Source organism: Diadema antillarum, unplaced genomic scaffold, assembly GCF_040938485.1.
Source record: "Diadema antillarum isolate AM-2024a unplaced genomic scaffold, OU_Dant_1.0 seq00000975_RagTag, whole genome shotgun sequence".
Taxonomy (NCBI): Eukaryota; Metazoa; Echinodermata; class Echinoidea; order Diadematoida; family Diadematidae; genus Diadema; species Diadema antillarum.
The window spans coordinates 37,192-49,957 of NW_027271817.1; the positions used below are offsets into that span (position 1 = coordinate 37,192).

Below are 12,766 nucleotides of genomic sequence, written 5' to 3' on the forward strand. Positions count from 1 at the left end.
GAGCAGTGATGTGATCATTTATGCCTTTATCTTGCTCTGTACTCATCCAGGTTGACAGCATCCCATCTCTACCCAGAAAGCATCTGTCAAAAGTCCATTTGACGCGGAATCATGGATGGATGCCGTCCAGCTGAGGCGGAGGAGGCGAACGAGAATGCCAACTGCCTCTCATCGACGTCGCTGAAGGACGGAGAGGAGGTGGACGACTTAGAGCAGGGACAAGAGGCCAAAGATGATGTGGAAGCAGGAGGAGAGCTTGGAGGAGAAAGAGGAGGTAGGGGGGAAGGTGATGAAGAGACTGATGAGGCTGCAATGGAAGTGTCCTCCGGAAGAGCCTGCTGCCACAAATGTGACTTCACTGCCCGCGAGTTCCTCGGGGAGATCAAAGTGATCCTCAAACTGGCATGGCCAAACGTGAGTCACAAGAGTCACCTTCATTCAATTCAATTCAAACTTTATTTTCATTATTTCTTCACCAGAATGTGTAGAGCAAGGGCAAGTGACAAAGTTTTCTCCATCACTTGAAAAGGATATTAAAGCATCCTCTAGTATTTTTTTTTTCACAGGAATCACAGTGTTTTTGTAGTTGTATATGATTCAATCACTGACAATCTGATGTTTCATGTATAATCTTTGTAACCCTCTCTCTTCCTATGATTGACACACATGCTGAAGTGCTTCCTGTGCTTTTTGGCAAAGATTTCTGGAAACCAGTTGTCAATTAAAAGAAAATACCTAATTCCCCTAATCCCTATTGTGTCACCATGGCCTTCCTGTTGGACTGGGGCATTGCTGCACCTACAAGGACTTGCTCAGTCCACAACTTCAATAGGTCAAGTTTTGATGGCTTACTAAATGCTGATGAAAAGCTTGGCAGATGAAGCCAGGTGCCCGGATACATAAGGGTCAAACAAGCAATTTTTCTCTGGCAAGACTTTATGGCACTGTTATGATTTAAAACAGTTCAGTCGTCCAACATTCAACTGGTCAGTGTGTTATCAATCAATTTTTAGTATGCTTCAACTCTGTCTGAAAAAAAAAACCACCACCAACTAAATTCAGTAGCTCCAAACAGATCATGAAAGAAGAATATCACATGATGTATTCTGGTAACCTGGAATATTTGTCATCATCTGGTACAATGATACAATAGGCCTGTTTCATACATTTAGCCTGCAAGTAAAGGGGAGACTTGTAAGAGCTGCAAAGATTTCACTTTATAGAAATTGCATGCATGTGACTCTTTACCACTATCACTCTCCCTGAAACAAATATGAAACTTTCATGAAATTCAATTCCTTTTCCATGTTCGTTTTAACTTTCCATGATTCATTTGTCTCTTTTCTCTACCTGGAGTTTATCATGGTCAATTGTAATATGGAATGAATTTTTGTTTTAAGTTGTCTTAAAGTAGTTGTCTTAAAGTATGTGCTTCTGATAGCGGCTTACATTTGTATCATCTCTGCATTTATTACCATTTTACGTCTTTGTAGGTGGTGTATATGCTTCTGGAAGCGATGATGACGATCCTGGCTGTCCTGTTTAGTGGTCACCTTGGCAAGAACGAACTGGCCGCCGCGTCTCTCGCCAACTCAGTGAGTAGATTCGATTTATTCGTAAAGTCTGGCTTGAAGGTACAAGCTAAGAAAGGAAAAAAAGAAACTGTGTCGCTTATGAGGAGAATGGCCTTTGAGAAATGCAGAATTTCTTTTTTTTTTCTCTTTGTTGCGATCAGATTATAAAGAGACTAGTTTGCTGATATATTCATTAAAAAAAAAAGCAAACCAGTTTTCCATCACTATTGTCTGATCTCCATGTTATCTTCGTAAACTGATTGACAAATTCCTCTACATTGACGTTGATGTACAGTAATTTGTCAATCAGTGAGCAGTGAAAACATCTCAGATTTAAATGAATTTCCTGAATTTGAAAGACCATGTTATCTTGCCTGATATTTGCCCTTCATGACTTACAATTGTAAAAGTAAAACTTAATTTCAGTCTGGATTCCAGTTAGTCAGATTTTTTCTACAATATTTAACAGATTTGGTACATTGTTTAGTAGGTACTTGAGCAAAACAAAAAGACCTCCCCCCCAAAAAAAAACAAAAACAAAACAAAACAAAACAGTTGAAAACAATTATTAAAAAGTTGAATCCATTATACTGTAGATCTGGAAATCAGCTGATTGGGTCACGGTGTATTGGAAGTTCTGAGAAATTCTTTATCCTGATGTTGATTTGAAGAGACATAATGTTGGTATTTGTGGTGAGAAGGACAATTGCCCTCAAACTTCTCTTTGGCATTGTCAGTTCAAACGTGACCAATCATTCAAAGAAAAGTCACGAAGGATTTCCTTGTAATGACAAAAACAAAAGGTCAGCTTCTCACTAGATGATGGCCAATACACCACAAAGTGTTGTGAAGTGTTGGTCAAAGCAGTGTCAGATTACATAAGTCTGGAGTACCTTAAGACATTATGGCATGTTGAGTTTATGTATGCATGCATGCATGTCCATTTTTTTTTTTTAATGATGCTGGTACAGAAAACACCTGGTAATTTCTCAAGACAGGTTTCAGTAGTGTGCAACATATGTTATGCTGACCTTTGGATGGGGTTACATAGCCAGATTATGTGACATTCTGCATTGCAGGTAGTAGTGGCCTCTGTTTTGTGGCACTTTCTTGGAGATGTGCATCTCTCAAAACAGGAACCAGTCAGACAACACTGGAATCATAGCTGACCAACAAAACATGCTGCATTAAGAAAAGGGTCTATGATATCACCTGACTATTTTTTATTTTTTATTTATTTATTTATTTTTTTTTTGGGGGGGCTCTCTGTATTCTCGATTGTCACTTGAAGAATACCAAAAAACAACAACAAACAAACAAAACAAAAACAAAACAAACTCTTGAGTGTTTCATGAGCACATGCATGACTACAATGTATAGGCCTATTATCTGAAGATTTCTACTTCAGCAGTTGAAGTCATGAACTGGGTGGTGATTTGGGTCGGTCGGTAACGTGTCTGCCTCCAGATCCAAAAGATCTAGGTTTGATTCTTGCGTCTCAATGAGTAATGTTGTGTGTAAGCATTATATTACATCTAACTAAAGAGGCAAAGCACTTTATAGACAGGACATTGAATGGAAGTCCTGTGTGTATGTTTGCCGTGATTCATGCAAAGATCCCACTTCATTCATTCATCGCAGAGAGCAGGGTGTCAACCCGCTGAAGGGGTCCAGCAACCTTCCCACACAAGAAAATCGATGCAGACCCCATGTGGTTTGCCCCAGTTGACTCTAGCAATAGGCCGCAAACAGTATCAATTAGGCACATTGTGCCATACGCTTGAATGAATGAAGTCATATAATACCAGAGGTATTTTTCTGCTCTACACCTTTCATTGCATTTTACAATTATACAGGCTGCTGCCCATGATGAGTATTACATTATTCTAACTGGCAGATTGGCAAAGTGATTAGGAGTGATAAATGCTCGTAGATTAATCATTCTATTTCCTCATCCATTCAACTGCTTTCCCATCTTCCTTGGAAATCTACAGAAGTTTTTTTTTTTTCTTAATACTCTGTCTTGATCCTCAGTAAATGATTTTGTAGCAACTTCTGTGACAAGAAGTAATGCACAGTATGTGTTCGAAAGAAAATTGGGGGCATTATCTACATCATGAAGACATACAGCCACCAATATAGTCACGATTATTTGTGTCTTGATTCAAATCATGATACAAAAATATTAGTCGTTGTTGTTGTTGTTGTGTGTGTGGACATGCTAATCGCGACTGTTATTAAAATTCAAATTGCAATCCAAACACCACTATTTCAGGCCAAACTCCGGGACTCAGGCATGTGCATTTTGGCCTTGCTTGAATTGGTGCAAAAGAGCATGATTTGAATCTGGATTAGAATCAAAGTGTGAAGCACACTCTTTCATGGTGTGCATCACCTTCTTTTCTTGTCCTCTGGATATGAAACCCTGATTTATTGGAAGTAAGGTGATATCAGTAGCAGTGGCGAGGGTTTTGGCTAATACATGTAAGTGATGGCCATTTCGGTGGCTCAACTATTCTAGGTGTATATGATTTGAGTCTGCAATTGAGAGCATGTTGGAAAGTGTTCTTTAAGGACAGGAATGGTAGATCTGAGAAATCTTTACACTTCCAAATGGAGTAGTCATGAAAATGAAAAGACACCCCATTTCCATGAATCATAGCTTTTATAAAGGACGAATTAAGAACTTTACACAGAAAGGATGTGTTCTGTTAAACCTGTTTTTTAACTTTAAGCAGGTGTCACATACTGATCAAGTTATTTTTCTAAGTCTGGAAACAAAACTTAGTCATGAATGCCTCTCTGTGAAGCATGTTCCTTAAATCATGCTTGGCCATGTAGTCCTTCTCTTCATATCAAGTAATATGCTTGATTCTGGGCATTTATCCTCCACTTCCACCATAGCTCATGCATCATGCATGCATAGCAACTTACAGACAGTTGTGCACAGGGGCCCTGGAACGTTTTCTTTTAGGGTCAGAATGTTCTTCTTTTACCTTTAAAGATATAATATTTCTTTGCAATCAATGAGCTGTCATTTAGGAGACTAAATACTGTAAAACGAAGAATGTTTGCGTGCATTTTAATTTCGCGAGTGCCAGGATTCACAAAATTAAAATGCACACGAAAGTTCTTGTCTTCACTATATGCATTGAATGCCAGTAGCAGTTTGCGAAAATTTCATGCTCCAAAAAAGGCCGTCGACTCCAATTCATGATAAATTCACGCCGCGAATATATCATGTTTTACAGTAGTGTATCTGAGCACTGTGACTCTTAACAAATTGTGCCAAAAAGACCTTATTACAAAACGAGTTCTTTTGAAATTGTGACACCCCACATTGTAGTGATAACATCAATCAGAAATTTGCTATCATAGAATTCAGCAGTCATTACCGGTCATAAGAATGTTCAATGTGCTACCACCTTGTGGGACTCGAATGAAGCCTTGTGTGTGAGTGTTTTTCCTGTACCTGACAGAAGTGCCAACTATCAGTGCTCAATGGTCCATGAGATTCCAACATTAAGGCAGTTAGCTGTTCAATGACTCGCAGTATAGATTTATTAGGAGCAATTTCAGCTTTTATTGTGCTTCAGTTGACAATGTTAACTTTAATGAAAAAAAAATAGTTTATAAAAGTCAGGTGGTTGAAAATATACAGGGCATGTTAAAACATTATTTACAATATCATGTTTTCACTGAACTGCCATTGGTACCAGTCCCTTTCTGCATCATATCAGTACGGGTTTGGATGTGGTCTAAAAAACAAAAGATGGTGTCTTATATCATCATATGAATACAAATACATCAGCAGTGTCATATCATGTTTCATTACTACTGGGCCATTATCACACTGGCATACAGTGTACATATTAAAAAAGGTCTAAATTTTTGTTTTATTTGTCAATGTGAGGCCCAAATTCAAGCCTGCATTCAAACAAAATCAATTGTAGTGGAGGGGACAATTATAGAAATGATTTCATAGAACCAGGGAGGTGTTAGAAAAGGAGAGACAACTCTTTGTAATTCATGCAAACACATGTTTGGGTTCAAAGCGTTACAATGGGATGTCTAGCATTCCACTATACGTTTTGAAGTCATGCTCGGCACCGCTCTAGTTGCAAGATGAAGTTCGGAGACGAAGAACACATTTCACCTTTCGTTGAATTACAAGCTTTATTTCCCCGTAAAATTTTAAATGAAATACTCGAATTGATTAAGAGTAGTTTAGGAAAGAATTCAGTATTATAAACATGTATTTCTAGTTTCTTCGTAATGCGCAAATCAAAATGAAATGAAAATTAGTCCCTCATAAAAACTTAATATTTTTCTATAATGCGCACATTTCCACATGTTAGTTTTCTATCCTTTAATCTGGGATATTTTGATCTTTCAAATAAAGTACTCTTCTAAAGCGTGCTCCAGCATGCTTTTAAACTATTTGCTGTTAAAATTGTCAGTTTTACACTGCATTTTGATTCGCTGCTCCAATTCAATGTACACAAATTCATTGTTGCCATCACATTGAAAGAGAGAGAGCGAAATGCAGAAGGGGCAAGTATTTCTAGTTGTGAGAGCGCTAGTCCTGATTATTGATGCTCTCTTTTGTCAAAGCACCTGATTTCCACCTGTAGTTAAGCGCATAACTTCTCGGCGGTGTCGCGCATAACTTCAAAGGAGAGCAGCAGTTGTCTCTCCTTTTCTAACACCTCCCTGATAGAACTCAGTTTCTACCAAAGTTACTATAATCGCAATACACGGTACCTTCAGCATTTTGGAGATCGTTGAATTTGCAAAACTTACTAGTGAGAACTTTGTCCCATTGGCAAACAGTTTTATCAGTGTGATTTCAGTGTCATTTAGATCACGTATTGATGACCTTACTTGAATAGAGCATATTGAAATTAATTGCAATGGAGTGTTGTTATAAATATTTATTTTGGCAGCTGCTTTGAAACAGCCATTCTGCCATGAATGATAAAAATTGTTACCCTGCACAAACTACAGTCGATGATTATTTCTGCAAACCTCAATTCTTGAATCAGAATAATAAACTGTTACCATGGCAAGACCAAGATGGAAGAAAGCAGTCAGGAAAGAGACTCATACATAAAGAGTGTGTGAAGACCATGTACCAAACACAGATGCAAATGTGTGTTCAAAAATTTATTACTTGTAAATATATTCTTCTTTGTTAAGTTCTTTTCATACAGCAGAGCAATGTCAGAGCTGCTTAAGGATTCCACTCTGATACATCTCCTCTTTTCCTCCTCTCCTCCGCCTGTCTCTTCTCCTTTCCGTCCTCTGTCCTCCCTTCATCCCATCCCTTCCCCACCCCTTCCTTCCCTTATTCATCCTCTCTTTATTGATTCTTTCCCATTCTTTCTTTCTCCTTTCCCCTTTTCCTCCACCCAATTGAAAGAATACTGTAAAACGTGGAATGTTGGCGTGCATTTTGATTTTGCAAATTTTGTGAGATCCAGGTTTCGAAATTAAAATACGTGCAAAAGTTCTTTTCTACACTTAATGCATTGAATGTCAGATAGATACTTCCCGAAAATTACAATAAGCATACTGTAAAACATGATATATTCGCGGCACTAAATTTTCGCGAATTGGAGCCGACGGCCTTTTTTGTGGCATGAAATTTTCGCGAATTGCTACTGGCATTCAATGTACTCGTAGTACGTAGTATAGACAAGATATTTCGCGAATCTTGGCGCTCGCGAAATTCGCGAAATTAAAATGCACGCGAACATTCCTCGTTTTACAGTACCTAGGATCGAGTCTCACTAAATCCCTTTCTGTGCTACGGACTATTGACAGTGTGTAGGCCCTACAAGGTTATGGGGTTTTCTCTGCCAATCAGCACTCAAAGCAGGCAAAAGGTTAAAAAAAGGGGGGGGGGCATCCTACCAACTTTCTGTTCGTAGCCACAGGCGGATCTGTCATGCAGTGAAATTTTGGATGTCTATGTCTAATTATACCTGCCCTTTGCCCATGGATCCATTTATTGCATCTTGTCCCATTGTGCCCATTCCATTGTACTGCAATTCCTCACTGAATGAGACGTGCTTGGTTCATGGCTTCATCCAGACAATAAAAGAAATTACAAGGCCATAAAAGTGTGTTGTTCTCTCCTGCAGCTTGTGCTAACCTCTGCAATCCAAGCTGTAATCTGCTGTTATTTTGGACTTCAATGACTCGCACATTGTTGTGTATTCTTGCAAGGAGATGAACCTAAGGACAAGTTGGCTGGTTAATTGAGTATGAAAGGGGCTGGTGGATCTGTACATGTAAAAGGAGAATGACACCTATGATGATTTCACCGTCGCAGAATCAATATGGACTTGTAGCTAAAGTTTCCCATGTTATTTTGTAATAGATGATTTGTTAAAATGTTTCAATAAGTTCACAAGTCTACTATCCAAGGATATTTGAAGTTAGGAACTCACACATCAATAATGTTATTTACTGGAGAAAGTTAGAAAAAGAAAAGAAACTCAATTCTGAATTTGCCAAGACTGCTAAAGAATGTTTTTTTGTGTGATGTAATTTGCAACTCATTTGTAGGCCCTAATACTTGCAGGCAATAACTTTTTGTAAGCATGCATTTCTTCTTTTTTTCTTAATGAGGGGAAAATGCCCCAGATCCATGCATGTCTATATGGTATACATAAGTTTATAAAAATGTGGAAAAAGAAAAAAAAAAATCCTGTCTGGCACTCTTCCAGTTACCACTGCCACTACCCTGTAAGAACTGAGCTTTTCGTAACTATTGCCCTTGGTGCAGGATATGTTTCAATTTTCTCAGCACACTTTATATACCAAAGTATCACTCCCTGGAGATAAAACATTATTTTCGTTTTCCAGCTGCATAAGGACATTAACCTTAGAAGCATTTGGCCATAGCTTGCAAAGCTATGGCATTCTGGTAATGTCATTCCAAAGTCATCCATGAAATTAAAGTTTGCCAACCTTTGGGTGTTACAGAGGGTTTAAAAGGATTAAAGGGCCAGACACTGCCAGTGGGAAAAAAATCAGCCTACCAGAAACATCATGAATGGCCCAGTGCAATTCTAGAAATGTGTGAATAAAGTTTAGTGTTTAAAAGAAACCTGTACTGACATTTTCTACTTGTCTGATAATTCTAATCTACATTTTTTTTAATGCCTACAACTGGAAAGAGAGGATTCTAAAACCCAGGATAAGCCTGCGATGATTTTTTGAAAAAAATGAAAACGAGCAAGCCAAGGAACGATCCACACAATTTGGCATACGTCACAGGTGCCAACCTCCGACTTAAGCAAAACGAACTACACATGTCAGACATAGCGGTCCGGATGTCTGGAATGCGCTACCTCAGCATGTTCGTAATTTACAAAAAATAGTTACTTTCAAAAGGTCGATCAAACATATTCTATTATCAGCTTCACGCTGAACTCCTGGATACTATCAACTATTAAACTTGCTGTGATCATATATTTCCCCTGAAATTGACATTTGAATGGGATTTATGAGAAATTTAGGCCTAATCAATTTAATCGGTACAACTTTAAACTTTTTCTTGCTCTCTCTTGTCAATGTCCGACAGGACAAATAGGCACCACACATGCATTTCTTCTTTCCCCCTCATGTTCCCATGCTCTCTTTGTAAATACCCCCCCCCCCCAACTCCTATCAAGTATCATTTAAACTATTTGCAAGCATATAGATTGTGTGCACGGGGGTTGCAATGATTTTCAAGCTTTAAGCTTATGTTGCAATTCCTTTGCGTGTTCGTTACCTTGAATAATGTAGCTCTCTTAGTGGAATTGTATACTATCCTGTAACTGCTTCTTATCAATGTATACTTATTGTATATATTCTGTCTTGGCTATATGAGATGTACTTGCATACATTTGTATGCATTCCTATTTTGTGAACACGCATGAAATCTTGAATAAATAAATAAATAAATAAACATGTCAATTTACTGATGAAATCTCACATGAAGTACTGCAAAAACTGTTATTTAGTAAAATTGCAATATGGAGCTGAAATGAACATTTTAAACAATATTTATTAATTTTTAAAAGGAATTTCTTCAAAAGCATTTTATTTAGAAAGAATTTGTGGGGAATATTCCAGTTATGCAAAATGAAATTGGCATCATTGTCTGAACGTGCTGCCCATAGAAAACTGTGTGTAATTAAGTAACGTTGCACTAACTATGCATTATGAGCGATAATGGTTTGACAGTTCAAACTATCTAACGAAGATGAGGACCGAGTGATTCTTAAAATCTAAATCCAAAAAATAGTCCACGGCAATCACGGTTTACGCCTAGTTAGAAGAAAACGACACTCAGTACATATATATAGACTCTAGACTAGAACTAGGACTAGGACTAGTGAGCAGTCAAGGACCGAGAAGATTCTACTCGCCGCCCCGTCGACAGCTGTACGTGCACAGCGCTAATAATAGGCACAGCGTAAATGTTTAGTATGCAATACATACCCTTACTTTGGCCCTGCTGCCAGAACTTGAAGAAAGTCCAGACGAAAGTCCAGACTCCAAGGTCTAGCGTTGCCGCTAGATCTAGGCCCTTGTGCTACAGGCCCTGTTGTTTCTGTGCTGAATGTTGCAGGTAAGGTATCTGCTTTATGGATTTTCAATGTTTTTGTAGTCGAGATAAATCTCATGGTGGTCGTATTAACACCAAGGACTAACTTAGAATTTAGATCTACTTTTAGTAGGACCCATGCCTCGGAAGAATGGCCTGACCACGTAGATACAAACAGTGCCGCCGCTTCGCGATCCAATTCCAAGCGCTGGTGTAGGCATAGTGCTAGAGTAGACTTCCGTATCCATGTAGATATCTCAAAATTCACTTAACCAAATTGCACCAAAATCACAAGAAATATTTTATGACTCATGTCCACTTGCTCACGCTAATTGGAACCAAATAGCAAGTCGGGAAGTGTAAGTGAAGTTGTCGACTTTCCTGTCGTCGCTAAAAACAATCTGCTCTGTACGACTGAACAAGAGTTATCGCGGCGTAGTAGCCCTACTTGCTGCGTATGCACAGACTGAAGTTAGCCATCTAATATCATGAGACAAACCTTTCAAGTAATTGGGAGCAAAAAATCAATTTATAAATTATTTGAGTTAAGCTGAATGAAAATAGTTCGTAAATCACACAAATCGCCAAAATCATGACATTTTTTAGTTTAGATCCCGTGTAAATTCCCCGTTCGCACAGTAAAAGTCGGCTAACTTTAGTTCTAGATTGTGCATGTCGCGTTTACCAAGATCTCTCGCGAAGAGTGAGTTTTTTTTGAGTGACAACTTGAAAGTCGGCGTCAATATTGATACTTCTCGATTACCAATTTCGTTCAAATATAATACAGTATTTTGAAATATGCTTAGAAGTATATCCTGTAATTTTGGTGCGATTTGGTTCAGCGAAATTTGAGACAGCTGCATGGATAGGACAGTACACAAGTGCCGCCTGCTAGCTAAATTGGGCCTAAGCGTCGTCTGCTACTTGGCACGATTTAACGCACGCGTATGCGAGGGCTTGTAATCAGTGATATATTTGGCACCTGTGATATCACGACATCCGGGCTCGTCAGCTCATTAGCATAATTCTCGCCCCAAAATTTCTATTTTCAACATGAAATTACGGACTAAATCGTTATGAAATTTAGATTCTGTTTGCACTGCTGGGTCTTTTAGAATTAAAAGAACAACATATAAAAAAATGAAAAACCGGTACAATGCCCTTTTAACCCATCCACGTACGGGCCTCTGTGTAATCTGTAATATCGTGCCTGCCTAGTAAGTTGGCCATGAACTTGGGCGCGATCTTCCCTACGGCGCGATCTACACGCGCAGAGCATTCATACGTCATCGAAAAAACTGCCTGTGTCATTCCCACTAGGCAGGAGGGATGATGCGTGTACACTCGTGCTAATATGCACTTAGTTGACTCAATACAGCACTAGTTTATGTGAATTTTATGAAAAGAAATAATAAATTGTGCAGGAATTATGAAAAAATATTGTTTCTGTGTATTTCATCGATAAATCCTCTTCATTTCAAGCCATCTGTAATCACATCTTACCCACTTGCGAATCGACGTGTCCATAATGTCCTCGAGCCCCCCCCGAGATAGCTCTGGAACATTCCATTCAATGACGGGGTTTTTATTTTGCAACGTTATCTAATAACTCTCATGTAAGCAAGTTCTTGCTATGGCTAATCTATTTTGTAATGTATCATAATCTATCTATGCTGAGATAGCCTAATTCAAATTTGCAGAGACATAGAAAAAGATTTGTTTTACAATCGTGATACGTTCAACTACTCATTTACCCTGTGCTGAAATCCGCATGTCTGCTCCGCACATGTTATCGCTATCGCTCAAACTTCGATCGCGATGGCTTGTGTGTGTACAGGTACACAGTGCTAGTGTGACGTGTGTGGAGAAGCATGGGGCTGAAAAAATACGAACTCCACGTGGTGTAGTAGAAAACAAATCGGACGTTCGAAGTCGTACATTCAAGAGCTAAAACAGACAAATAGCGAATTCAAAGTCCACTGAAAAGGTCTTGACATTGTAATGTATGTTCCAAAATCATGTCTGGCTTAGTTTTGAGAGAATTTTCTACACGCACGAGATCAGGAATGAGATCGGTGAACTGGCTAACAACGTGTGTACTGTGAACATGTGACTGGCTTGTGCACATGGCCTAGCTAGGTGATCGTGAGAGTGCGGCAAGAACGCAAGGAATGCACCCGAGATGCGGTGTGTTGCAAATTCTTGGGGTGAAATTAGACTTCCTTCTTCAGCCCGTCTAGTATCTATATTTTTTTCAATAATTCTAATTCTTCATAAAATCACGATAAAAAGACTTCATATATTCATTTTATATTTTAGAAGCGTAATATGAAATATTTTGGGTTTTTTTTTTCAGTCCAAGAAAAAAAAATAGTTTGAATAAAAAAATAATAATAAATAGTCGTTCTTGACTCAAGTCTAATTTCCTGCGCCTTCTTGCAGTTACCCCGCAGTTGCCCATGGATACGATGCATAAATAATCAGCTGTTTACTGAGTCGTACTAGTGTACTCTTGTTCAAATTGAGAGGATTGTTATTTTATCGGCGGCACTTAGTTGTATAACCTCATCCAATAAAAAGACAAATT

General features: G+C 38.6%; 1 protein-coding gene across 1 annotated transcript in view; it reads left to right on the plus strand.

Moving 5' to 3' along the window:
* The first annotated feature begins 60 nt into the window (after positions 1-60).
* The window catches only part of LOC139742059 (multidrug and toxin extrusion protein 1-like), a 77,731-nt gene continuing 65,025 nt past the window's right edge, over positions 61-12,766 (plus strand). Inside the window, exons 1-2 of the mRNA XM_071652620.1 lie at positions 61-414; positions 1,494-1,595. Coding sequence (XP_071508721.1) covers positions 112-414; positions 1,494-1,595 — 405 coding nt within the window. The 5' untranslated portion in view covers positions 61-111. The remainder of the gene's footprint in view (positions 415-1,493; positions 1,596-12,766) is intronic.